Raw genomic sequence first — 27989 nt, forward strand, 5'->3', positions numbered from 1 at the left:
TGTATTAAGAAATAAACAGAGGGGGCGCCTAGGTGGCTCAGTGGGTTAAAGCCTCTGCCTTTGGCTCAGGTCATGATCTCAGGTCCTGGGATCGAGCCCCGCATCGGGTTTTCTGCTCAGCAGGGAGCCTGCTTCCTCCTCTCTCTCTCTGCCTGCCTCTCTGCCTGCTTGTGATCTCTGTCTGTCAAATAAATAAATAAAATCTTTAAAAAAGAAAAAAAGAGAAACAAACAGAGGAACACACTTATCCAAACACATGGCAGAAGAAAATACCAAAATCCCGTCAACAGGCATTGTGCATTGAATAAGCTCTCTACCCTGTAACTGGGAGTTTGGCTTTGGCATGGTAAACTCCTCTGTAACAAAATATATGTATATTCTTATCTTTTACTACAGAAAAAGAAAAGCAAATGTTGGCTTAAAGATAGCTAAAACACTCCATTTATTTTCTTCTTAGTATAAGATCCACAAGTCAGTTGTTAGATACTTCGTACATTATTGTTGTTGTTGTTGCTGTTATTTTTAGATGGGGAAGGAGTGGGGAGGGGGAGAGAGAGGGGGGCAAATACAGAATCTTAAGCAGGCTCCATGTCCAGCTTGGAGCCCAGCGCAGGCTCAATCTCACAACTGTGAACTCATGACTGGAGCTGAATTCAAGAGTCAGACACTTACTCGACTGAGCCACCCAGGAATTGCTACCTCATGTTAATTTTTTATATTTAACTTTTAATTTTATCAAAGCAGTATAGGTACATAGTTTAAAAAGCCAAATAGATTGCTAAAAATCATAATACTCTATTCTCATATCCAACTTGTATTTCCTCAATAATTGCAACTTTTTAATGGTGTCTTGCAGTCTAGCACTCTAAATTTTGTTTTATTTTATTTTATTTTTTTTGAGAGAGAGACAGATAGCCTAAGTGGGGAGGAGAGGGAGAAGCAGGTTCCCCATTGAGTAGGGAACCTGTTGTGGGGCTGGATTCTAGGACCCTGGGATCATGACCTGAGCTGAGCCACCTAGGTACCCCTAGAACTCCAAATTTTCCAAAAGCATGTTTATGCTGCTGTTCCTTTCTTTTTTTTTAAGATTTTATTTATTTATTTGACAGAGAGAGATCACAAGTAGGCAGACAGGCAGGCAGAGAGACAGAGGGGGAAGCAGGCTCCCCGCTGAGCAGAGAGCCCCATGCGGGGCTTGATCCCAGGACCCTGGGATCACGACCGGAGCCAAAGGTGGAGACCTTAACTCACTGAGCCAGCCCCCAGGTGCCCTGATTTTTCAGTTTTAGATATTATCTTTTAAAAGACATTTTTAATATTTTTAATTTTAAAAATATTTTTATTTATTTATTTGAGAGATTGAGAGAGCACAATCAGGGGGAGCTCCAGGCAGAGGGAGAGGGAGAAGCAGGCTCCCTGGAGAACATGATGTGGGGCTGGATCCCAGGACGCCACCCAGGTGCCTCTCTCTCTCTCTCTCTCTATATATATATATATATATATATATATATATTTTTTTTTTTTTTTTTTCTTAAGGAGGCTCCATGACCAGAGTGGAGCCCAGTGTGGGACCTGAACTCACAACCCTGAAATCAAGACCTGAACTGAGATGAAGAGTCCAAGCTTAACCGACTGAGCCACCCAGGCGCCCCAGATATTATCATCTTTTAATTTCCAACTACAAAAGATCAGGATTTACCTCATCATGTGTTACTCCCCAACACATTTCTACCCTATCCTCCTGATATAGTTATTATATATATATTTTTAAAGATTTTATTTATTTATTTATTTATTTGACAAGCAGAGATCACAAATAGGCAGAGAGGCAGGCAGAGAGAGAGAGGGAAGCAGGCGCCCCGCTGAGCAAAGAACCTGATACGGGACTCGATCCCAGGACCCCGAGATCATGACCTGAGCCGAAGGCAGTGGCTTAACCCACTGAGCCACCCAGGCGCTCACAGTTATTATATTTTTAATTGAAGTATAATTAACATAACAATTGCACTAATTTCTGGTGTGCAATACCATGATTTGACAATTCTCTACATTGCTCGGTGCTCAGCAAGGTAAGTGTATTATTAATCCCTTTCACCTATTTCACCCATCCCTCCATCCACCTCCCCCCTGGAAACCATCAGGTCGTTCTCTGTATTTAAAACTGATTTTGTGCACCTGGGGGGCTCAGTTGTTAAGCATCTGCCTTCTGCTCAGGTATTGATTCGAGGGTCCTAGGATGGAGCCCCACATCAGGCTTCCTGTTCAACAGGGAGTATGCTTATTCCTCTCCCTCTGCCTGCCTCTCCCCCTGCTTGTTTTCTCTCTCTCTCTCAAATAAATAAATAAAATATATTTTTTAAAAATCCCCTTTTTTTTTTGGTGAGCTTTTTGCCTCTGTGTAGTATGCCCACTTCCCTTTCTGCCTCCACTGACACCACTGAGACCCCTGGAAAAGCTTGTGGGGAAGGGGGCAAGAAAAGAAGCAAGTTCTGAAGTTTACCCTGTGACTGCACTCAGCCTGTAGAAGATGGAATCATGGATGCTGCCCCTTTTGAGCAGTTTATTCAAGAGAGATTCAAAGTGAATAGAAAAGCTGGGAATCTTGGGGGAGGGGTTGTAACCATGGAAGGGAACAAGAGCAAGATTATTTTACCTTTTGAGGTGTCTTTTTCCAGCAGACTTTTGAAATATTTCCTGAAAAATATTTGAAAAATAATCTACGTGATTGGTTGTATCTAGTTGCTAACAGCAGTTAAGAATTGTTATGTCTAGACTTATCAGTGCGAGGAAGAGGAGGAAGATGGAGATTAAAACTCATTTACCTGGAATATTTTTTAAAAAAGATTTTATTTGACAGACAGAGATCACAAGTAGGCAGAGAGGCAGGCAGAGGGGAGGGGGAGCACGCTTCCTGCTGAGCAGATGCAGGGCTCCATCCTAGAACTCTGGGATCACAACCTGAGCCGAAGTCAGAGGCTTTAACCCACTGAGCCACCCAGGCACCCCTATCTGGAATGTTTTATATGAGTTCTTGAATAAAACTTGGGAACCAAACAAAAAAAAGTCTGTTTTTTTTTGGTTTCTTTGTTTGCTCGTTTGTTTTCTTTCTTAAATTCTACATATGAGTGAAATCATACAGTATTTGTCCTTTTCTGTCTGACATTTCATTTAGCATTCTACCCTCCATGTCCATCCATGTAGTTGATATGGCAAGATCTCTCTCTCTTTGTTTTAATGGATAAAAACTATTCCATTACATTATATACTGCATACACCACAATTTCTTTATCCATGGATGGACACTTGGGTTGCTTTCATATCTTGGCTATGTAAAGAGTGCTGCAACAAGGGACGCCTGGGTGGCTCAGTTGGTTAAGCAGCTGCCTTCGGCTCAGGTCATGATCCCAGCGTCCTGGGATCGAGTCCCACATCGGGCTCCTTGCTCAGCAGGGAGCCTGCTTCTCCCTCTGCCTCTGCCTGCCATTCTGTCTGCCTGTGCTCGCTCTCTCTCCCTCTCTCTCTCTGATAAATAAATAAAATCTTAAAAAAAAAAAAAAAGAATGCTGCAACAAACATAGGGATGCATATATCTTTTTGAATTAGTGTTTCTGTTTTCATTGGGTAGATAGCCAATAGTGGAATCACTGGATAATATGGTAATTCGATTTTTAATTTTTCGAAAGACCTCCATACTCTTTCTACAGTGGCTGCATCAATTTGCATTCCCACCAACAGTTCTTGAGGACTCCTTTTTCTCCACATCCTTCCCAACACTTGTTATTTCTTGTCTTTTTGATTCTAGCCATTCTGACAGGTGTGAGATATCTCATTGTGGTTTTGATTTGCATTTCCCTAGTGATTAGATATTGAATCATAATTTTAGCTAAGTCAGCATTTAGAAAATCATCAATATTTACTCACAGCAGTGCATTTTCTTGTACAACTTTTAATTTCCCTTGAATTGATAATGCCCTTCCTTCTTCTCTTTGCTTTAATAGTTGCTTACTCATCTCTAAACTCACTGTTGAAAATGTAACTCTTTCATGTTCAAGTGTATCAAGTAACTGGCCATATCATTTTTTAAAAGGAATATTCCTCATGGAACTCTCTATCCTTCAGTTCTGAAGTTAGACTGACTTCTTTCAGGAAGCTTTTAATATATTTCCTTTACCCTGGATGTTCTATAATTTCATGAAAATGTATCATGGTGTAGGGCTTTTTTATTTCTTGGAAGATTGTTTTGTGAGCTTATTTGCCTAAAAGTTTTTGCACTTTGGCTCTGCCATGTTTTCTTAATTTTTCTTTGATAATTTTGTTTTATATATTCTCTTCTTCTGAAACTCCTATTAATTGTATGTTGAACCCTCTGGACTGGTCTCTAATATTCCCAACTTTTTCTTCTATTTTCCATCTTTTTGTTTCTTATTTATCTATTTATTTAAGTAATCTTTGCACCCAATGTGGGGCTCGAACTCATCAGGATCAAGATCAAGAGTTGCATGCTCTACCAACTGAGCCAGCCAGTCTCCCCTCCATGTTTTTGCTTATTCTACTTTCAGGGAGATTTGCTCAACTTTGTCACCTCTATTAAATTATTAATTTCTGCATTCATTATTTAATTTTCATAAGCTCTTTATTCCACATATGTTCTTTTTAAAAAAATATTTTATTTATTGATTTGACAGAGAAAGAGAGCATGAGTTAGGGAGAGGAGGAAATGAGCAGAGGGAGTGGGAGAGAGAGGGAGGAGCCGACTACCACTGAGCTGGGAGCCTGATGTGGGAATCAATCCCAGGACTCACAGAGGTTGACTTGAGCTGAAGGCAGATGCTTAACTGACTGAGCCACCCTGGTGTCCCATGAATGTTTTTTCTATAGCACTATTTTTTTTAAACTTTCACAAATACATTATCTTGTATCATGCTAATTTAAGCTTTCTTTTAAAAATTGTATTCTGCTTCTCTGTTTTTCCTCTAGTTTTTTTTTTTTTTCAGTTTGTTTATTTTTGGTCTCACTTATGTGAAAAGCCTTTCTAAAATATTTGGTGATCCTTACCTATCCATTTACATTTAAGAGTGAGGCACTTAAGGGGTGTGTGTTACCATACATGGAAGTTTGTTGACTGGTAGACGGTACTGTGAGGGGATGGGACAGGTATCTGGCTATTTCCTACTGTTTTGTCAATACTTCTGGACTTTTCTGTAAGGCTGATCAGTTTCTCCAGACAGGAAAGCTTAACTTTTAACCTGAAGGTACACCCAATTGTATGATGGATGGAGGACAGAAAGAGGTTGGTTTGTGGTGGTGAGTTCTCACTGTTTGAAATATAGATTTTTTTGCTTTTCCTGCCAATTTTCATTACATTTTTTTAAAAAAAGATTTTATTTATTTGTTTGACAGAGAGAAAGATCATAAGTAGGCAGAGAGGCAGGCAGAGAAAGAGGGGGAAGCAGGCTCCCTGCTGAGCAGAGAGCCCGATGCGGGACTCGATCCCAGGACCCTGAGATCATGACGTGAGCCGAAGGCAGCGGCTTAACCCACTGAGCCACCCAGGCACCCCAATTTTCATTACATTTAACTTATGGCAGGTGTCTTTGAGTTTAGAATACCTTATTTTGACCTCTGTGGGTCAGAGCTGGGAAGGAATTCAGTTACTTTTAACATGAACTTCAGGGGCCCCTGGGTGTCTCAGTCATGAAGCATCTGCCTTCAGCTCCAGTCATGATCCCATCCTCCTGGGAATGAGCCCCAAGTTGGGCTCCCTGCTCAGCGGGGAGCCTGCTTCTCCCTCTCCAGTTTTCCTGTGCTTGTGTTCCTTCTCTCACTGTCTCTCTATGTCAAACAAATAAATACAATCTTCAAAAAAAAAAAAAAATGATGGGACGCCTGGGTGGCTCAGTTGGTTGAGCAGCTGCCTTCGGCTCGGGTCATGATCCCGGCGTCCTGGGATCGAGTCCCGCATTGGGCTCCTTGCTCAGCAGGGAGCCTGCTTCTCCCTCTGCCTCTGCCTCTGCCTGCCATTCTGCCTGCCTGTGCTCGCTCTCTCCCCATCTCTCTCTGAGATAAATAAATAAAATCTTAAAAAAAAAAATGAACTTCAACCAAATCTATTTTAGTCCTCCCTTCACCCTCATCTTCAAGGGTTCTTCGTGCTTCCAAATTCCAAATGTTTGTGTAGCTCTAATGTGAATTAGTTTGTACCTCAATCTCCTGCAGGCTGTTAGGTTTCAACTTTCTCCTTTTCTAAGTTGATTACTTCTAATCTACCGGGATCTCTGAAGGGGATCGCAATAATGGCATTCCTTCTTTGATACAGGGGTCCTGAACAAGTCGAGAAATAAATCAATAAGGCAAATATGGAGGTAAACATACCATCTTTATTACTGTTAGAGGCCAGATTGGAGGTGTACTTTAGTATGGGAGTTCATGGGCCTGCTAACTGTGCCCAGAACCAGACAGCCTGGACAGAGTCAGGGTTCCCTGTGGAGGACCAAAGCAGAATTTTGTGTTCTGAGGAACAGGCTCCCTCTCCCAAGAGCAAGGAGGATGGAGCAGGGCAGAACATTCCACTTAGGGTGGGTGAAAAAATGTCAGAAAGACCAGTTACACTACCTGAGCTCTTTTCACAAGAAGTAAGACCTGAGGAGTAAGCAAGCCTTTCTAAACTACATGGTACATCACTTTCCAGATGTTAAGATTTTGTTGCGCTTGGGGCACCTGGGTTGCTCAGTCTGCTAGGCATCTGCCTTCGGCTCCTGGCATGATCTCCGGGTTTTCCGGTCAAGCCCCCGAATTGGGCTCCCTGGTCAGCAGGGAGTCTGCTTCTTCACCCTCTGCCTCTGTTCCTTCCCCACCCTCTTGTGCTCTCTTTCTCAAATAAATAAATAAAATCTTTAAAAAAGATGTTTTTGCACTCTCTCATCAGCTTTCTTCTCTTTGCTCACTCTCTCTGTCCTTTTGGGTGTAGATTTTTAAAAAAATTTTATTTATTTATTTGACAGAGAGACACACATCGAGAGAGGAAGCACAAGCAGGGGAAGTGGGAGAGGGAGAAGCACGCTCCCCCAGCAAGGGAGCCTGATGCGGGGCTCGATCCCAGGACTCTGGGATCATGACACAACCTGAAGGCAACCGCTTAATGACTAACCCATTCAGGGTCCCCTTATCCTGGCTTCTTGATTAAGACTAGAAAGAGGGGCACTTGGGTGACCCAGTGGGTTAAGTATCTGCCTTCCGCCCAGGTCATGATCCTGAAGTCGCTGGATTGAGCCCCGCATGGAGGCCCACATCTGGCTCCCTGGCTCCGCGGAGAGTCTGTTTCTCCCTCTTACCCTACCTCCTCTCATACTCTCCCTCCCTAAAATCTTAAAAAAAAAAAAAAAAAAAAGACTAGAAAGAGGTGGGTTACAAGGTATTGAGGTGAGGCATTGAGAGATGACATGAGGGTGGGGTCCATCGGTATGGGGGGGGAGGCTCACTTTGGTGGACCCCTGTCTATGCTTGCTACAGTGTACTTTGCGATGAATTCATGGCCTATCTTCACATTCATTATTTCCAACATACTCTCCCATTCTGTCTAATGTATTCTGATATAAAAGTCCTACCATTTAACCTCAATAATCATGTCTTTCTTGAAACTCTTTGGCTTCATACAGTCTCCCACATCCAACCCCAAATTCACTTCATTCTTTTCTACCTGTTTCTCAGTTTCTTCCATTACTTTGGTAGACAATCCCTCTCTCCTCTTTCCCCTCAATCATGTTTTGCTCCCCTTTAACTGATAGCCTTCTTACTAAATATATTCTCTATGGGCATCTTATTTTTTTTCTCATAGGGCCAACTATCACTCATATGTCTATGACTCCTAACTCAGAACTCTCTTTGGGATTCCAGTCCAGAGTTCCAGTGGCTAGTGGTATGAGACCACACTACTTCTTCTCAAGCTGGTACTAAAATACACTTTCAGGGTTGTTTTTATCTCTTTTGCCCCCCTCTCCCTTTTAAAACTCTTCCTCAATCCCTTTTCCTTGTTTTCCTATTATCTGGCTTCCTTTAGTCCGTGTGAAAACAAATAAACTTAACTGACACCAAATTGCCCTGTAAAGATGTCATTTTATACCAAAAGCTCTCCCTCTCCCTGTTTTCATCTTCACAAAATTTCCTTTTCAAGAATTTAAAGGAAACACTTATCCAGGAGAGACAATCACTATTTTGTTTTCCTAAAGTATTTAACATGCTAACTACCAAATATCTACATTTTAAATGTAAGCCTAATTGAGGAGTTGGGTGTCTCTGTGTGGGAGGAGGAGGGGTGGTGGCAAAGTGGTGAGGAGTCTCTTTGAAAGGCTACGGTCTCTAACCAGAGAAAATGAAAACGCCAAACAAATGAAAACTGCAAGCAAGCACCCTGCTCTGAGAGGGGTTGGACTAACGCACCCACTTTCTCCCCAAATCATTTGGAATTTCTTTGGGCATTTATCTTGAAAATGGATTAAGGGAATGAAAAGAGCAAATTTAAGCAAGAACTAAGAGATTATGCTGAGTGAAATAAGTCAAGCAGAGAGAGTCAATTATCATATGGTTTCGCATATTTGTGGAGCATTAACAAATAGCATGGCAGACAAGGGGAGATGGAGAGAAGGGAGTTGAGGGAAATTGGAAGGGGAGGTGAACCATGAGAGCCTATGGACTCTGAAAAATAATCTGAGGGTCTTGAAGGGGCGGGGGCGTTGGGAAGTTGGGGGAACCAGGTGGTGGGTATTGGAGAGGGCACGGATTGCATGGAGCTCTGGGTGTGGTGCAAAAACAATGAATACTGTTACGCTGAAAAAAAAAATTAAAAAAAAAAAGAACTAAGAAGTTAGACTCTCAAAACAAAATTTTAAAAAAGTCATTTTTTATCCTGCTCTTTTATATCTCCCATTCATAGGCTTTTAAAAGCATATTTAAGGGGCGACTAGGTGGCTCAGATGGTTGGGCGTCTGCCTTCCGCTGGGGTCGTAATGCTAGGGTCCTAGGATGGAACCCCCCATCAAGCCCCACAACCCGCTCCTGCTCCGCGGGGAGTACGCTTCTTCCTATCTCCCCACTGTCCGCCCAGCTTGTGCTCTCTCGCTCTGTCAAATAAATAGAATCTTAAAGAAAAAAAAAAAAAGACTTAAAAAATATAAAAGCACATTTAACCTAGAGATATCCATGGAAACCAACCAAAGGGAAATGAGAAAGGAGCGGCATTGCAGTACCATTTCCATGCGAACTAGTCCAGCACTCTTTTTCCTCCAAGGTCTTGCTTAGTGTTCATTACAGCAACAATTACCTCAGTAACAATTCCTCCAGGCTAGTTTTCTTTAAAGATGCCTAACTTATATACTTCACCCAACTGTTTTCAAAAACGTTCAGTCCTTCATGTTGGAAGTTAAAATACTATCTTTATCCAGCGTCTGGCTCTGCACCAGAAGCCTATCCCCAGCCGGGCAGTGCCACGAAAGCTCACGTGCACCTCGGCTGCAAGGGGCTTTAAAACAGCCAAGAGCTAGTGCGTATTTGTGTGCAAAATGATCAGTCCTGCAACCTGGGCCCATAATAAGGTTGCTTTCTTCCTCCATCTCACACTAAAAACAAAACCGAAAAAAACAAATCCAGCAGGTATCAAAACCGTCCGAACGCCCGGGGAAAGCGCGCCAACCACACAAAGAAAAGAAGGGGGGCTACTGGGATTCAAAATCCTTTCCCCAGGACGAACACCCTCCCGAACCTATCGGAGTTAACTGCGCGCTTGGTTGTAGCCAATAGATACAGCGCTTCTGGTTCAGGTCCACCCAGACGACTGATGGACACTTATGCAGTCCAATGAAGCAGGGCGATGCTGAAGAATTAACCAATACATTCGGGAGGTGGGTGGAGTGTAGGCCAGGGGGTTGGCGGTGCCGTGTCATGGAGGCTCAGTCTCAGAGCAGCCATTGAAGGGGAAGGAACTGCGGTGTGTGTGTGTGTGTGTGTGTGTGTGTGTGTGTGTGCGCGCGCGCGCGCGCGCGCGCGTTTGTGTGTGTGTATGTGTGTGGGGGGGTGCGCGCGCGCGCGTGTGTGTGCGTGCTTGTGTGTGTATGCGTGCGTGTGAGTGCGCGCGAGTGTGTGGACAAGGAGGTGGGGGCAGCCGAGTTAGAGTCCCAACTCCTTGGACTCCATTTGCTATTCTCTTCTTTCTCCCCCACACCTATCTGGAGGTGGTGGGCGTTTATATTTGCTTTTCTTTTCATTCATTTCCAGATCTTTTAAAATTTAAGGGTTGGGGTAGTGGGAAAGGCAGGAAAAGGTAAGGGAAGGGAGTAGTAGCAGAAGAGCAGGAGGAGGACATGGAGATGAAGAAGAGGATTAACCTGGAGTTAAGGAACAGAGCCCCGGAGGAGGTGAGATGACTCAGCCCCCTCCCCTTCCCCACAGACCTGTATTCATAGGATCGGGTTTCTGGGGGTCCGGGTATGTGTGTGCGGAGGGGTAATGAATTATTCCCCACCTGGGGTTAGGGTTGGGGGATATTTAATTTTAAGTGTTAAATCATTAAAATCTTCTACTTAAAATGGCGAAGGGTTTAAGTTTCTAGGGGCGTTTTTGTGTGTGCCTGGGGGTCTTAGCCTCTTTAGACTCTCTACAAATTGGGAGTCCAGGCCTGGTGGGGGCGGATAGCGGGGTGCTGGGGTCCGCTCCGCCGCTTGGTTCCCTCCTCCTCCCGGGGGCCGGCGGCGTGGGCGCGACCCCCCAGTCCCACTTGCCCCTGCCGCAGCCATCGTCGCCTGAGAAGTTAGTCCAACTTTTGTGCAATGCTGCAACTCTTTTTCTCTTTTTTTGGGGGGGGTGCCCCCCTCCTCGAGGCCCGGGTGTCTGACGTCGCGCCGGGCGCGGGATGGGGTCCCCGGCGGTCTGAGGACCGCCTGCTGCTGGCGGCGCCCACTCCCCCGGGAAGCGGCGCGCGCTGACCGCTGTGGGGCGGAATCTGGGTCAGCGGTCGGTTCCCCGCCGCAAGTAAGTTTTGGGAGTCGCCGCAGAGACTGGAGGTGAGGAGGGGACGCGAGGCGTAATCCTCTTCGTCCCCCCGCGGTGTCACGATATTCGGCGTGTCCTGTCGTAGTGGCCGCAACTCCGAATTTGATCCCTGGAGAAGGTCTCAAAAAACTCAAATGGGTCGTAGTAGTTTTGTGCTTTAAAGATAGATTCGGCGAAACGAAATGATGCTCTCTGGCTGCTGTCCCCTTAGTTAAAGAGACAGGTTTGGGAGGGGCCACGTGAAGCTGGTCGCCGCCAACTTTTCGGGGGTCGGATGGGAGGCGTTTCCGCCTCCTTTTCTAGGTCACCCTCCTCGGCTTTTCCCAGTCCTCCCCGCCCTGGGCGGAGGCGCTGGGAACGCCGGCGGGGAGGCGACCCCTCTTTCTCTTGAGGAGTCCCCGCCCGGTGTGGGGTTTCCCGTGGGTCGGAGCGGCTAGTCCCGAGAGCGCGGCAGCTGGCCAGCTAGGAACCTGGCACTTCAGACCGCAGATGAGAGCGTCAAGAGGCTTGTTAATTGAGGCCTCTGAAATTAACACTAGAAGTGGATTCTAGGGATGTAGTTGTTTTCAACAGGGGTGAGGGTGGTGCCGGTGCCCTCCAGGGCAGAAGATGAGTAGGTCTGTTTGGTGCGCTGTGGCGACGTGCGCGGAGTGGGAACCTAAGTTCTTTATATACTTTTTTCTTTTCTTTTCTTTTCCTTTTTTAAGTCTCTGGTTTCCCTGAAATTAGCAAAAGGCAAGGAGAAGGAAAGAGTCGGTTCTATCATCTAGAGGGAGCTGGGAGTTTTCCAGGGCCTACTCTTCGGGGGCTGCAGGAAAACAAAATCAAACTTTAAAAACTTCCTCTCAGGAGCACAGATTTAGAATGCTTTTTTGTATGTCTTGGGTTGGAAAAGTAGATTTGCTCCCCCACCCTCTTTTGTTTACCTACCCATAGGAATTTCCTCTACAATTTTGGGGGGTGCCAGACGTTGACTTTTTGCAGCCTCTCCTTCCTCCCTTAGGGTGTAATAACTATCTCTTATATTTGTATAGCTCTTTATCGTTTACAAAACACTTTTTGTGTTTGTTATTTACCTTTCTCTTTCAGACAGACTTGTAAGATGGATTGTATTCTAGAATCCAAATTAGCAAACGGAGTCCCAGAGCAGTGAAGTTCTTTACTCAAGTGGAAGAACTGGTTTTCTGACACCAAATCTGCTGGCCCTCTCTCCTCCATTCACCTGGACTAGGAATCAGAAAATTTAGAGTGGAAGCACAGCTCTGTCATACTAAGTGTGTGACCCTAGCAAGTCATTCTTACCCTTTGGGCCTTGGCTTCCTTTCTTCTCTCTCTCTCTCTCTCTTTTTTTTTTAAGATTTTATTTATTTATTTGACAGAGAGAGATCACAAGTAGTCAGAGAGGCAGGCAGAGGTAGGGGGGAGCAGGCTCCCTGCTGAGCAGACAGCCTGATACAGAGCTCCATCTCAGCTCTATTCCAGGACCCTGAGATCATGACCTGAGCTGAAGGCAGAGGTTTTAACCCACTGAGCCACCCAGGCGCCCCTTGGCTTCCTTACTTCTAAACAGAGATTATATGTCTACTCTGGTCTCTAAAATAATTATGTCAAAGTCATATTCAAATAAAGAAGGTGGCATTCCTTGTTTAGTTTTTAGCCCTCAGAGTTCCTCAAACATATTTTTGCACTGGGAGTGGAGATCCAGGATCTCCTGTCTTCCCCTTAGATTGAGTCTAACAAAACAGGAGGCTTTGTTCTACAACTCTGATGTGATAAGGGGATGCAGCCTAACTACCCCGTCCACCCCGCAATGGGGAGAAGTCCACAAAAATGCTACCAGGGTGTTACGGAGAAATAACATCTTGTCAAGGATGTATTGTTCTGGGTGACATTGTTTGGCCCTGCCATTAAGAACAAGTAACCACCGAAAGCCAGCTTTCTCAAAATGAGCTTTCTAACATTTCTTCATGAAAGGTAACAAGGTATTTTTGAGTTACGGTGGCATTTATCAACTAAAGATAAGGGGGTTTTAATGTGAACAAAATAGTTTCCTTTCTTCTCCCTGCTGTTTTAGGGCAGCTCACTTGAATCCTTTCCCAGTAGTCTGGGTGTCCCCTCACTACGTAAATATATGCCCTCAGAATCCTTCTTATCAGGGGCAGAAGCAAGTTTCACATGGGACCTTTTTCAAAGTTTTATTTATTTATTAAAAAAAAGATTTTATTTATTTATTTGTCAGAGAGAGAGAGAGAGCGCACACAGAAGCAGGCAGAGTGGCAGGCAGAGTCACTTGCTTCTGTGGAGCAAGAAGCCCGATGTGAGACTCAATCCCAGGATGCTGGGATCATGGCCTGAGCCAAAGGCAGTGGCTTAACTGAGCCACCCAGGCATCCCCAAAGTTTTATTTTTTTATGCGCCAGGCATTTGAGCAGGCATTGAACTACTTGGTCTAAGTTTAAATTTAAAAGTTTAACTTATAATGATGACTTTAGATTGCATTTAAATTTTTAATGGGGGAGGAGAGAATGAAAAGGATCTGTATGAGGGGGATTCATGGTTTTAATATTCACATTTCCAGTGTGTCTTGACCTAGGTCTTTTGCTAAACAGACTCAAAGTGAAGAATCATTGATTTTCTGTCTTACAGGTGACAGAGTTAGTCCTTGATAATTGCCTTTGTGTCAATGGGGAAATTGAAGGTCTGAATGATACTTTTAAAAAACTAGAGTTTCTGAGTATGGCTAATGTGGAACTAAGTTCATTGGCCCGGTTGCCCAGCTTAAATAAACTTCGAAAGGTAAGTTGGTATTAAGTGCAAAATCATCATAGTTTTGATGCCAAGGGCTAGTATGTCTAGGTTTTGGCCAAATGAAACAACCATTCTGCTTTTTAATTAGAAGGTTCTGAATTTCTAGAGACAAGAGAATGGGTTATGTAGGATTTTTAGAATCAGCTCTAATACAGCTTTTAAAAATAAGTTTAATAATGAAATTGCTTTATGATATCAATTTGGGTTTAATATCTACCAAGTGTTTTTCTCTGAAACATAAAATCTATCTGTAACACATCTGGAACCAAACTTGTGTTAGAAGCTTATTATATAGGAGTTCTAATACAGTATTTGGTGATTATGGGTAGGAATTTGGAAATTAATAAGTTGTGACAGTCGCTTGAAGCTAGAGAGAATGACAGTTGTTTTTCTTCTTTAAATTGGTATATTTTAAAAATCTGGGTGCACCTGGCTGACTCAGAACATGCAACTCTTGATCTCAGGATTGTGGGTTGAGTCCCACATGGGGTGTAAAGATTATTTAAAAAATTAAAAAAAAAAAACCTTAAAAAAATCTGATTTGCTCTAAGCCTTCACCATTGTTTGTTTTTCCTCCTTGTTGAATATATAGTTGGAACTTAGTGACAATATAATTTCTGGAGGTTTGGAAGTCCTGGCAGAGAAATGTCCTAATCTTACCTACCTCAATCTGAGTGGAAACAAAATCAAAGATCTCAGTACAGTAGAAGCTTTGGTGAGTGGAAAGTTTCTGAACTTGGTATTTTTTGGCTGATCTGCTGAGATTTGCTTGTGTTTTTTTTGCTGATTTATATTTCACTCTTTGAAACTTCTGAATTTCTTACAGGTTTTTATCTATATGTATCTATATGTTTTACTGTTTTCTCTTAAAGTGAAACAGATAAATTTTTAAATCTAAGAGAAATTTATTTATCATTAACTTAAGGAGTTGAATATCTGGTTTTAAACTTCCTAGTATTAAGTTCTATTCTTTTTCCTTCCTTCTTGATTTTTTTTTTTTTTTTTTTTTTTTTTTTTTAGTTATTTTATTTGCTCCTTTCTTTCCTGGTATGAGATGAAGTGAAACTCACAAAAATTGTTGCTCCAATTTAAAAAAGCTTGGGTGAAGGTTGATATTGTTGACAATGAGCTTGACTGGATTTAAGCTAAATACATTATTGTTGTTGCCTATTTATGTACCTACTTGGTCAACAAAATATATTAAAGGGCTTCTATAGTAAGGCATTAAGCCAGGTGCTAGAGATTCAGTGGTGAAATAACAAAGTTCCTATTCTTATGGAGTTTACATACAGGGCCTCATTAAGAGAATTGCTATTGGGGGTTGGGGTGGGCTGCGAGGGTGGCTCAGCTGGTTGAGCTTCTGCCTTCAAGCTAAGGTGTGATTCCAAGTTCCCAGATCTGATTGAGCCCCCTCCCTACCCTGCTCAATGGGGATCCTGCTTCCCTGCCTTTTCTTCTCCCTTTTCTCTTCCCCCCTTGTGCTCACTTGCTCCCTCCCTCTCTCTGTCTCTCAAATAAATAAATCTTTTAAAAATGAGAGATAATTGATACCAAAACTCTTCATCATAAAATTTGAAAAACCCCCAAGTCATTCTTTCGATTTCAAATATATATTGTCTGGTTCATGAATCAAAAAAAAAGAACATAGTATTTAAAATCTTGAAATGTTTAAGTTTTAACCTTTTACTTTTCCAGCAAAATCTTAAAAATTTGAAAAGTCTCGACTTGTTTAACTGTGAGATCACAAATCTGGAAGATTACAGAGAAAGTATTTTTGAGCTGCTGCAGCAAATCACCTACTTAGATGGATTTGATCAGGAGGATAATGAAGCTCCAGACTCAGAAGAGGAGGATGAAGGTAATCATTCTTGCTGCTTGTAAATATAGGCTCCAGCCTAGCGATGCCATTTCGATTGGGCTTGGATATTTAGGTGTTGAAAAAAAAAAGATGTTAGTAAGACAAGAAAAATTAGAAAACCCACAGCCCTAATCCTGTATTTCTTCTTTCAGGTTTCTGATACCTTTGGGGAATTAAATGATTATTATACTGTCAAGCTCTGTGAAATTTTATTCCATATAAACTTGTTTAACCACTACCTGGTAAAAGTGGGAACTTGTTAAATAGTATCTTTTTTTTAAAAAAAGGAATCGTTCTTTTTTGTAGTGTTATCCGTAACAGTCAAGAAATAGAAACAACCCAAATGGTCTGTCAATTAATGGATAAACAATGCAATATAGCCATACAATGAAATATTTAGTCATAAGAATGAATGAACTACTGATACATGCTGTAACATTGAAAACATTCTGTGTAGTAAAAGAAGCCAGACACAAAAGGCCACATTTTGTGTGACTCCATTTGTCTGAAATGTCCAGAATAGGCAAATTCATAGAAACAGAAAGTAGAGTAGTGGTTGCCAGGGTTGGGTGAGAGGAGAATGGGGAGTGACTGTTAATGACTATGGGTTTTTTCGAAGTGCGGAGGGTGTGGGGGGGTGATGGAAATGTTCTAGAATTAGATGGTGAATATATATTATTGGATAAATGGGTGACTAACAGATCAAATGATGGAATGGCTCTTGTTAGTAATGGGACACTGTTTCTCTTGGTTGAAAATTTTTTTACTGTAAAAAGAAATCTGATAGAAAATGACAGAATGATAGAGAAGGTGGTTTTGAAGTGTCCACAAGGTAAAACAAACTTTAGTGCATGTAATGTTTCAATGAAAATCTGTATGTTGGAAATATTTCAGTATTTAGAAACCATATTTTGGGGCATCTGGATGGCTCAGTGGGTTAAACATCTGCCTTCGGCTCAGGTCATGATCCCAAAGTCCTGGAATTGAGTTCCACATTGGGCTTTCTGCTCAGCAGGGAAGTCTGTTTCTCCCTCTCCCTTCCCCGGCTCATGCTCTAGCTTGCTTGCATTCTCTCTCAAATAAATAAAATCTTAGAAAAAAAAAAAAAGTAAAAAAAAAAATAGGAACCGTATTTCTTGGGGTGCTTGGGTAGCTCAGTTGGTTAAGTGTTTGCTTTTGGCTCAGGTCATGATCCCAGTGTTCTGGGATCAAGCCTTACATCCTCGGGCTCCCTGCTTAGTGGGGAGTCTGTTTCTCACTCTTCCTCTGTCCCTACCCCCTGCTTGCCCTCATTCTCTCTGTGTCAAATAAATAAATAAAATCTTTAAAAAAAAAAATAGAAACCATATTTCTCAAATAGTAAATATGATGTTGTAAAAGGGAAATCTTTTTTTTTTTAGAGATTTATTTATTTATTTTAGAGAGAGCGAGCACGCATGTGCGCCTAAGCAGGGAGAGGCGCAGAGGGAAAGAGTCAAGGAGACTTCCCACTGAGTATGGAGCAGGCTCATGACCCTGAGATCATGACCTGAGTTGAAATCAAGAGTCGGGACGCTTAACCAACTGAGCCACCCACCCACCCCCTTAAAAGGGAAATCTTAAAAAAAGAAAATCACCCTGAGATACTTTCTACCTACTCGTAGGCTTAAGAATTTGAAGTGACTGGGGCAAGGGTGGATAGGATCAACATACTTGCAAGAAAACTTGCTCAGCCACTTGCTCATCTTTTAAAATATTTTTAAAGATGGAGATGAAGATGATGAAGAGGAAGAGGAAGATGAAGCTGGTCCACCTGAAGAATATGAAGAAGAGGAGGAGGAAGAGGAAGAGGATGAGGATGAGGATGAAGATGAAGCAGGCTCAGAGCTGGGAGAGGGAGAAGAGGAAGTGGGCCTCTCATACTTAATGAAAGAAGAAATCCAGGTGAATAGGAACTTTTTATGTGTGCTGAAAATTAATTATTTAGGCATAGGGCCAAGTACTATAAATAGTGAGTTGTGTAGAAGTCTGAAGGTTGTTCCTAACGTGTGGGTCTGAGTGTATCTGTCTTGCCTGTCATTTTTCCCACTGTCCCCCAGCTTAGACCGTATCCAGATAATCCTAAACGCATATTGATTTTACTGCCCAGATATCTTTCAAATCCATTCTGCCCAGAATTCGAAGTGTGGTGGAAACATTTTACAAAAGTTTCGGACCCTCAGCTTCCTTCTTTGTAAAACAAAGATTGTATCAACCTATTAGGCTTCTTTGAAGGATTTAACAAGATAATATATGTCAAGTGTCTAGTCACTGGCACATTGTAGGCACTTGGGAAAACTTTCGTTGCCCTGATGATTTCTTGCTTACAGTTTTGTAGTAGCTTTCCAAATGGCCTGTCTGAATACAGTGTCACCACTTAAGTGTCTCTTGCATGTTTCGGTTTGTGCCTGCCTAGCCTGAATGCAGATGTGATGGTATCACTTTAATGTTGAAACACTTTAATGTTTCCCTGTTGCCACCCAGGTGTACAAGGCCCATCATTATCTGGCCCCTGCTTCCTTCTCCAGCCTCTTCTCCCTCAATACCAAATTTAATTGTCATACTAGGCTGCTTCTTGCCTTTCTGTCTGTAGATACATTGTTTGCTCTTATCTGAAATGACTTTCTACCCATGCTTTCTGATCAACTTTGTTTTCTTTTTTACTAAGGTAAACATAAGTATAGTTGAAGCCAGGAAAGTGCACTGATTTTATGTACACATTAGTAACATTTTACTTACGTATATACTAGAGAGAGAGAGAGAGAGTGCGCTTTGTGCGTGCTTTGTGAGCTCTTTAAAAACTTAGATCATGCTTTGTGAGCTCTTTAAAAACTTAGTTCTGGAGTTGTCAGAAGCTTTCTGTAACTTTTTATAGAAGCTTTGTGTAACTTTTTATAGATAATCTCTCCTTCCTCTGTTACCTTTGAATCTCAGTTAGTCTTCTGTTGCCTGTAGGCACTTTTGTAAAACCTTGTTGATTTGGCCACTTTCTCCTATATGGTGAGCTCTTTAAGGGGGCGGTCATCTGTCTTTGTATATCAGCATCTCGTACACTGACAGGGACATAGTAAGCTCACAGGAAGTGTCAGTTGTCTTGAACAAATTATCTTTAGCTCCTGGGAATTACTGTTCCCTCCTAATGTTTTTAAATTACTGAGTTTATGAATAATTTCATAATTCAAGTTTTTTCTTATCAAAAATAATATGTCTTATTTAGACTAGAAGTTATTAGTATTCTTATTTGTTCTCCTAATGACTTTTACATTGGTTAGATAGATAATATCGCTGATCAATGATAATTTTTTTCTGATACCATTTTAAATATGAAACTAATGTGGAAAAATAGAACTTAAACTTGTTTGGGGCCTTAGTGAGTCAGCAGCTGTACAATAAGCATTTAAGCATTCCTAGAGAAAATCAGCCTGTGCAGTTTACACATCAGCATACAGCATGAATATTTTGCCCCTGTTTGTTTGTTTATTTGCTTGTTTATAAAAGAGTTAATTTGTTAGATAGACAGAGAGAACACAAGTAGGGGAAGTGGCAGGCAGAGGGAGAAGTGGCTCCTTGCTGAGCAAGGAGCTAGATGCAGGACTTGATCCCAGAACCCTGGGATCATGACCTGAGCCAAAGGCAGATGCTTAACTGACTTAGCCACCCAGGTGTCTAAGTTTTAAGTTATTTAATAAAATAATAGACTCATGTTATTTGGCTTTTGTCTTTGTCAGGAATTCTTCATTAAGTCTGTATAGTATTAAGTAGTTTAAAAATGACTTTCAAGCAACTGCAAATGTTTGTGTTGATCATTCCATTGAATTTTGGGGAACATAAACTAAAAGTGACATAGTCAGGGTCCCTGGGAGGTTCAGTTGGTTAAGCATCTGCCTTTGGCTCAGGTCATGATCCCAGGGTCCCGGGATTGAGTTCCAGGTGGGGCTTCCTCCCAGACTGAGTCCCCAGTGGGGCTCCCTGCTCAGTGGGGAATCTGCTTCTCCCTCTGTCCCTCCCCCTGCCCATGCTTTCCCTCTCCCTCTCCCTCTCTCTTTCTGTTGCAAAAGTGAATAAATAAAATCTTAAAAATAAAAAAGATTCTTGGGGCGCCTGGGTGGCTCAGTGGGTTAAAGCTTCTGCCTTCGGCTCAGGTCATGATTCCAGGTCCTGGGATTGAGCCCCGCATCGGGCTGTGTGCTCGGCAGGGAGCTTGCCTCCACCTCTCTCACTGCCTGCCTCTCTGCCTACTTGTGATCTCTGTCTGTCAAATAAATAAATAAATAAATAAATCTGGGGCGCCTGGGTGGTTCAGAGGGTTTAAGCCTCTGCCTTCAGCTCAGGTCGTGATCCCACGGTCCTGGGATCGAGCCCCGCGTCGGGCTCTCTGCCCCGCGTCAGAGAGCCCGCTTCCTCCTTTCTCTCTCTACCTGCCTCTCTGCCTATGTGTGATCTCTCTCTGTCAAATAAATAAATAAAATCTTAAATAAATAAATAAATAAATCTTTAAAAAAAAAAAAAATCTCTGAGATGATAACCACAACGTCAGGTCAGTATAGTACCTGGCTAGCACGCACCAGAAGCTTTCAAACACGATGAATGGTTTGAATATTAATGGTGTTTTTAGTATTTTTAATTAGTTACGTTTTAAACATTTTCTAGAAGATGAAAGTCAGTACAAGCTTCCGAGACTGTTGAGATTTAAAAAGAAAGTAAAAGGAGATGGAAATGGGAATTGAGTAGCTGTTTTTGCTTTGAGTATCATTTTTATTTCAGTTACTCTTCAGAGGTCAGAAATTAATATGTATAAAGAAGGGCTTTATATTTGTGTAGTATATTTCTTTAAAAATGGGGATGGGGACTTTAGAAGAATTAGGAATTGTAATCCCTCTGGACTATACAGAGTACAATGAGCAAACAGTTCTTTCCCATTAGTTAGGGAAAAGCATAGTTTCTATTGAACAGGCTTCTGGTGAAAGCTGTTTTTATTGAGGGATATCATCTAATAGATGACACTAAACATTGAAGGCTTAAATGATAGCTGTCCTTGTGAGCAAAAGCTTAAGGTGCAGCCTTGTGGAATCACCGTGTTGTGCCCCTGAAACTCACATAATACTGTATGTCAGCTGTACTTCCCATTTTAAGAAAGGCTTAAAAGCATGACTCAAGGAATCTGAGCATATTTTGTTTAAAACAAAATCCGGAGAAGCAATTAGATTTTGAGACTTGGGGCTTTCTAAATTGTCTAAGTATCAATGTGATTAGTATCTCAGGTGTTTTTTAAAAAAATCACCAATACTTAAACATCCTCATTTATCATTCTCCACAGATTTGAGATGTTTAAAATGTGTCCCTTATCTTTCTTTCTCTCTCTCTTTTTTCTTTCTTTCCTTTTCCTTCCCCTCCCTCCACCTTCCCTGTCCCCTCTCCTCTACCCTCTCTTCCTTTCTTTTCTGCTTTAGTTTAAAGCTATAGGCTCCGATTTTTATTGTGATTCCTTTTTATGCTACTGACTACCCCCTTATTCCTTCTCCTCTTTGTATCTTGATAGTGTTCTGGTACAGACTGCTTTTCAGTGTTTGAATTGGTTCTATAAGATTGTTTTCTGATACAAGTTTCCTACAGTCAGGTTTCTCAGGGGATTCTACCTACATGCTGGGATATCAGGTTCGGTTTAGTATTTCTAGACACAAATGGGGCTGTGGATACTATGAAAGGATGAGTTGTCCAAGTTTTCCCCTAACTACCCAGGAGTTCTTGACATTTGCCACTTAAAAGTATTTTTAAGGAGCATTAAACTTTTGTGGGGTTGGAGGGGAGACTCTTGATTGGTTCTATTTTTTTTTTCCAAACATATGGTAGAACTCAACTATTTAGAACATGGTGGTAAGTGTAAAAGATCTCTGATTAGCCAAACTATAGCAACAAAAGACATTTTCTTTCTATGTAGGTGAGTGTTCAAGCTGTTATTCTAAACCTATTTTCTCTTATATTCAATTCTCTAATAAGCTTGACAGTCTATTTTCTGAATCCATAGCAGATTAAAATTGAAGTAGTGAAATTGAAAAAAAGAAGGCATGAAAACTAGGAAAAGATACAATTTAAAGTAGAGGCCAGGGTCATTTTTATTTATTATTTTTTAAAATATAAAATAAATAAATAATAAATATAAATAAATTATATTTATTTTTAAAGATTTTATTTATTTGAGAGAATGAGAGAGAGAGCATGAGAGGGGGGAGGGTCAGAGGGAGAAGCAGACTCCCCATGAAGCTGGGAGCCCATTGTGGGACTTGATCCCGGGAGTCCGGGATCATGACCCACGCTGAAGGCAGTCGCCCAACCAACTGAGTCCCCCAGGCACCCTCAGGGTCGTTTTTAAAAGGAGAAAACCATCCTACATAATTTTGATAGGCCCTGAGGGAATCAGGAAATAATAATTAGTGTTATGTTCATGATCAAATGATTATGACTGATTATTTAAGAAAAAGGTTTGTTAGGTTTAGCATAAAATGGTAGAAGGGCACTTTAGAGATTTCTATCCCAATTGGTTAAAGTAAAAAACCAAAAACAACAACAAAAAAACCTGTTATGATGTTTCAAGGCTGTGTTTACATCTTAGCTATCCAGAATAGCTCTTTTCGTAAAAGTTGTAGATCAAGTTTTGTGGTTTTATTGACATTGCTATTTTGAAGTGTAGATTTTTAGGTATAGGAGAAACTTATAGATCTTTCTAGATGAACACTTTCTTTTATTGATTGGAAAAATGAGGTCCAGGGACATTAAGTGACTTATTCAATGCATGTAACTATGTTGGGGCTAGGATTCAGGTAACTTCTGTCTCACTCTATAAAATAGGAAACCTTTCTTTGAAATTGTCATGTTAACTCTGTCCATTACAATAGCCACTGGGCACATTTCGGTTACTTAAGTTAAAATATAATAAAATGAAAAATTGAGTTCCTCATTTGTACTGGTCACATTTTATTTTATTTTATTTTAAAGATTTTATTTATTCTTTATTTGACAGAGAGAAATCACAGGTAGACAGAGAGGCAGGCAGAGAGAGAGAGAGAGGGAAGCAGGCTCCCTGCTGAGCAGAGAGCCCGATGTGGGACTCGATCCCAGGACCCTGAGATCATGACCTGAGCCGAAGGCAGAGGCTTAACCCACTGAGCCACCCAGGCGCCCTTATTTTATTTTATAATTATTTAAAGATTTTTTATTTTTAAGTAATCTTTCCACTCACCGTGGAGTTCGAACTCACAACCTTGAGATCAAGAGTTGCATGCTCTACTGACTCAGCCAGCCAGGCGCCCTTGTGCTGATCACATGTTAAATGCTCAGTGGCCACGTGTGGACAGCACAGATGCAGAACATTTCCATTGTTCCAGAAAATTCTTTTAAACAGTGCTGGTCTAAAATGTAACTTATTTTCATAAGCTAGATTTAGTTGCGTTCTTAAAAAAGACATATGTTAGGCAGAGGTTGTTAGAACATTCACAGAATAACCATAGTTTTTTTGCTTTTGTTGGAATGTATTACTACCAAATGGTGAAAAGTATGTCAAGGCTTTTTATTCTCAAACTGAATGTTTGGTTTTCAAGGATGAAGAAGATGATGATGACTATGTTGAAGAAGGAGAAGAAGAAGAAGAAGAAGAGGGTAAGTTGCATTTGCCATAAAAGGAATCCTGACATTAAAGTTAGAGCTATTATTCACATGCTTTAAAGAATGTGTTTATAATAATTCAAATTATTACTGGCCCCTGATTTGCTTTTGGTAACATAGAGTGCCTTGACAGGTGTAAAACCTTCTTCTTTTTCTTTCTTTTTTTTTTTTTTTTTAAGAGAAAGGAGAGAGCATGCAAGTGGTAGTGGGGGTTGTATAAGGAGAGGGAGAGAGGGAATTTTTGTTTTTTTTAAGATTTTATTTATTTATTTGTCAGAGAGAGAGAGAGAGACAGCAAAAGAGGGAACACAAGCAGGGGGAGTGGGAGAGGGAGAAGCAAGCTTCCTGCCGAACAGTGAGCCTGATGCAGGGCTCGATTCCAGGACCCTGGGATCATGACCTGAAGACAGACACTTAACAACTGAGCCACTCAGGTGCCCTAAGAGAGAGAATCTTAGGCTTCAGGCCTAGCGTGGATCCCATGTGGAGCTCTATCTCGGGATCCTGAGATCATGACCTGAGCTGAAGGCAGATGTCTGGCTAAGTCACTGTGCCCCATAAAACCTTTTTAAAAGAGTAATTTTCTGGGGCACCTGGGTACCTCAGCGTCTGCCTTTGGCTCAGGTCATGATCCCAGGGTCCTGAGATTGAGCCCAGCATGGGGCTCTCTGCTCAGTGGGGATCCTGCTTCTCCCTCTGTCTGTGCCTGCTGCTCTGACTACTTGTGTTCTCTCTCTGTCAAATAAGTAAATAATCTTTAAAAAAAAAAAAAAGTAATTTTCTCAAGGCATTCAATAATTTCATTTAAAAAAAACCCACCCAGCCTATAACATTTATTTTCAAAGCTGGTATGAAGAGATGAGATAATCTTGAGCTTAATTTATTATTTTCTAAGGTCTTTCATTTTGAAGAGGATGAATGAAGCCTTGTCCCTAAGAGAAGAGCAGTTGAACTCCCAGATAATGTTCTTTTGAGATTTGCTCTCTAGTACTCTTTACCTAGCCCTTTCAAAATAAATTTAAAAGTTTACTAATGACTTTTTTTTTTTAAGATTTTATTTATTTATTTGACAGACAAAGATCACAAGTAGGCACAGAGGCAGAGAGAGAGGAGGAAGCAGGCTCCCCACTGAGCAGAGAGCCCAATTCAGGGCTTGATCCCAGGACTCTGGGATCATGACCTGAGCCAAAGGAAGAGGCTTAACCCACTGAGCCACCCAGGCACCCCATTGCTAATGACTCTTAATGACTGACCCCTAGTTCTTGGTCGGTACTTCATGATTTGGCCACAAGGGTGCACAGCAAGCTATCATTATTTATGGATTTCTAAGTCTATAAGTCTGTTCAGTACACCAAAATTGAAAGAAATTCAGAGAGGAAACTTGACGTATGATTTTTTATGCCATTAAGTTTTCAATAAGATAGATTCACAACTGTAATTTGACAAATATTCATTTGTAAAAAATACATCGTAAATTTTTCTTTCATTCTTCTTTCAGAAGAAGAAGGTCTTCGAGGGGAAAAAAGGAAACGAGATGCTGAAGATGATGGAGATGAAGAAGATGACTAGATCATTCTAAGACCAGTTTCCCTATTGTTCCTGGGTGTGCAATAGAGTGATCCCATCTTCTTTGTTTCTTCATGTACCATAGCGATCCCTACGGAAGATAACCTGTAACTTTTTATAGGAAAAGTGTGGTTTTACTATTTTTGCCTTATCATTCCAAATAAGATTTACTAGTTTGTTAATGATCATATCATATGTAGAGAAAAAATTTTCATTGTCCCCATTGTGAAATTTATTTAGAATCTTCATTTTTCTCATTCAGGCTCACTGTATTAGTTATTTTTAGTCCATAATTAAAACATGATCACTTTTACACAGGCGTAGTTTGGTGCATTTCATTCATAAGGTTATAAAATTATTTATAAGTTAACTGAAATCACAGCCAGCTAGAATATGAAATGAAAATAGTCTCTTGACTGATAAGTTGGTTATATTTTTAGAGGTGGCCCAGAGATCTTTAGTTTGAAGGCAATGACTTGTTTTTATTTTTTTTGGGTATGGGTATTTGGGTGCTTTTTTGGTCACATGAGTAACCTAGAAAGTAGGAGCAAAATAGCAAAGGTTCTGTTCAACAATATAGTTCAAGGCTTTTGTGGAGGCTTCTGAAACCTTTTAAGCCAGGTGACTAATAAGATTTTATTTTTGAAGGAAAAATGCTTGTACTAAGTTCAGAGACATGCAGGTGAGCCCTTTGTTTTTCTCACTGAAAATCACGACATGCCAGTGGTTGTTAATTTCGTTTTTTTTTTTTTTTTAAAGATTTTATTTATTTGACAGAGAGAGAGAAATCACAAGTAGGCAGAGAGGCAGGCAGAGAGAGAGGAGGAAGCAGGCTCCCTGCAGAGCAGAGAGCCCGACGTGGGGCTCGATCCCAGGACCCTGGGATCATGACCTGAGCTGAAGGCAGAGGCTTTAACCCACTGAGCCACCCAGGCGCCCCTCGTTTTGTTTTTAAGTGTGCATTCTTTTTCTTCCTCCCAGCAATTCCTTTATGATCACTTTCATTTCTTGTTTCACTCCCCTCCCTCTATCTCCAAAACAAGTTGGGGAACTTATGGCTCTCCAGGAAGACCTTTATTTAGTCTTTTATACCTCAGCAACCTTTTCAGATGGTCTCATTAAACAAGTTAAATGAAAGAAATTGAGTATTTTCTGAGCTATGAATACTATTATCAATACAGTTTTATGCAACAGATTCTGGTTATTGTAACTCTCTTGGTTGACAAGATGTACAGACTGTATTAAGAGGGCGAAGAAAGAAAAGCAGAGCAAGCTTTCATAAGTAGCATTGCTGTTCCACAAAAGTTAGAACAATTGCCTGTTGATAATTAGTGAGACATTCAGGTCAAATTTGGGGGGAGGTTAGCTTCCCAAATGGTTTAGATACTACACTTGCAAAGTATTTCTAATTTTTCGGAGTAGAACCTTTAATTATTCTTCCTACAGTTTTAAGGTATTACCAGATGTAACTTTTAATTGGAATACACTGGACAGTTGGAAAAATATTTGAAACTAAATGCTAAAATTAAGATTTGTTTTCAAGTGGAAACCCACTAAAAGTAGAAAACTATTTAGGCTGGGTGTGTTTCTTTTTACAGTTACTAAATATGATAATATAAGTAGACAAGTACATTCCCCTTTTTGTTGCAGAGGCTCCGTGTTCAAAGCAATTGCTTTTCAAATCTTGGCTTAATTTTTTTCCGCTGTTTTGAATATCTGAGTTTTTTAAAGTTAGTATCAGCAAATTAATTGAAGTTATTCTTCTATACTGGGACACATTTAAATTACGGAGTGAAGAGATTCTTTTTTAGTTTCAGATATATGACTTGGGGTTTTAAAGTAAAAATTACAAAGTTATTTGTGGGTAAACTAAAAAAGTTGTACAAGTGACTGAAATAAAACTCATGGAATAAGTTTAGTGGGGGGACTGGTATCTCCAAAAGGCTATAACATTTTACTCCTTTTTTAACACTTAAAAAGCACTGTTTTAGTCCCTAAGAATTCTCATTGCATTGTATATGCCAGACTATAAAATACTTATTTTTAGAATGAAATCTATATAATGACTTTCTTACCAATCATCTTATTGTGCAATCAAAATTAGAGTTCTTTGGTTTGAAAACAGCATTTAGAGCCTCCAGATAACTTTTTAAGACTTACTTAGCTTTGTGGGTGGTATTTTCATGCAAATAAGTAAGGGTGGGTTTTATATTTTGTAGAAGTTTTTGGTCCTATTTTAATGCTCTTTGTATGACAGTATGTATATAGTGTGTTAAATTTCCTCAAAACTCTCCTTTAAAAACTTTGAAGTTAATACTTTTGTGCAACTGTGTTTTGAATAAAGCCATGACAGTGTTAAAAAAAATGCAGCACTCCTGATTATTCTTTTATTGTTTCTGACCGTTCCTTGGTTTTATTTTTTTCTGTGACTGCTGTAACTTAAAGTTTTGAAATTGAATTGCTTCAAATAAATGGAAGATTTGTTGTTAATTATTAGTTTCAGTGTATGACATTCACTTTTTGAACACCACCACTGGGGGCTTTTTGAAAGTCTTTTTAAAAACAAACAGCTTGGAAGTTCTCAAACACTTGGATGTCAAGAGGTATTATAATATAATAATTTAACCCATCATCTGCCTTATTTTTTTTTTTTTTTGTCCAAGAAGCAGAAAAAGTTCTGGATTCCCTTAATTTTCCTTTCAGAGTTGCAAACTGAGCCAGTACTTTTAAATTCTTTAAAATTTAAATTCAGTGAACTAACATATAATGTATTACTAGTTTCAGAAGTAGAGGTCGGTGATTCATCAGTCATATATAATACCCAGTGCTCATTTCATCACATGCCCTCCTTAATGTTCATCACCCCGTTACCCCAACCCCCCCGACTCCCCTCCAGCAACCCTCAGTTTATTTCCTATGATTTAAGAGTCTCTTATGGTTTGAATCCCTCTCTGGTTTCATCTTATTTTTTCCTCTGTTCCCCTATGATCCTCTTGTTTTGTGTCTTAAATTCCACATATGAGTGAGGTCATATGATAAT

General features: G+C 40.8%; 1 protein-coding gene across 4 annotated transcripts; it reads left to right on the forward strand.

Annotated features, from left to right (window-relative positions):
- Positions 1-9909: 9909 nt before the first annotated feature.
- Positions 9910-25262, forward strand: ANP32E (acidic nuclear phosphoprotein 32 family member E). 4 transcript variants are annotated; one of them, XM_045083137.1, is made up of 8 exons: positions 9912-10406; positions 13687-13836; positions 14441-14563; positions 15544-15706; positions 17451-17593; positions 17713-17722; positions 23330-23377; positions 24882-25262. In XM_045083137.1, exons 1-8 carry the CDS (start codon positions 10353-10355, stop codon positions 24950-24952), a joined length of 762 nt encoding a protein of 253 aa, XP_044939072.1. In that variant the 5' UTR covers positions 9912-10352; the 3' UTR covers positions 24953-25262. The 4 variants fall into 4 exon arrangements, with proteins under 4 accessions (XP_012903460.1, XP_012903461.1, XP_044939071.1 ...); XM_013048006.2 differs by lacking the exons at positions 23330-23377; positions 24882-25262 and adding an exon at positions 12130-12314 and having other exon boundaries at positions 9910-10406; positions 17451-17772; XM_045083136.1 differs by lacking the exons at positions 23330-23377; positions 24882-25262 and having other exon boundaries at positions 9911-10406; positions 17451-17758.
- Positions 25263-27989: the final 2727 nt, after the last annotated feature.

The sequence above is a fragment of the Mustela putorius genome, unplaced genomic scaffold (genome assembly GCF_011764305.1).
Source record: "Mustela putorius furo isolate JIRA1106 unplaced genomic scaffold, ASM1176430v1.1 tig00000695_pilon_pilon_pilon, whole genome shotgun sequence".
Classification (NCBI taxonomy): Eukaryota; Metazoa; Chordata; class Mammalia; order Carnivora; family Mustelidae; genus Mustela; species Mustela putorius.

Excerpts from the sequence above, each read along its gene's own strand:
- ANP32E (XM_045083136.1), top strand. The coding sequence starts at position 10,353 with ATGGAGATGAAGAAGAGGATTAACCTGGAGTTAAGGAACAGAGCCCCG. Across the intron at positions 14,564-15,543 it reads TCAGTACAGTAGAAGCTTTG|CAAAATCTTAAAAATTTGAA; the intron begins GTGAGTGGAAAG and ends TTACTTTTCCAG. Across the intron at positions 15,707-17,450 it reads CTCAGAAGAGGAGGATGAAG|ATGGAGATGAAGATGATGAA; the intron begins GTAATCATTCTT and ends ATATTTTTAAAG.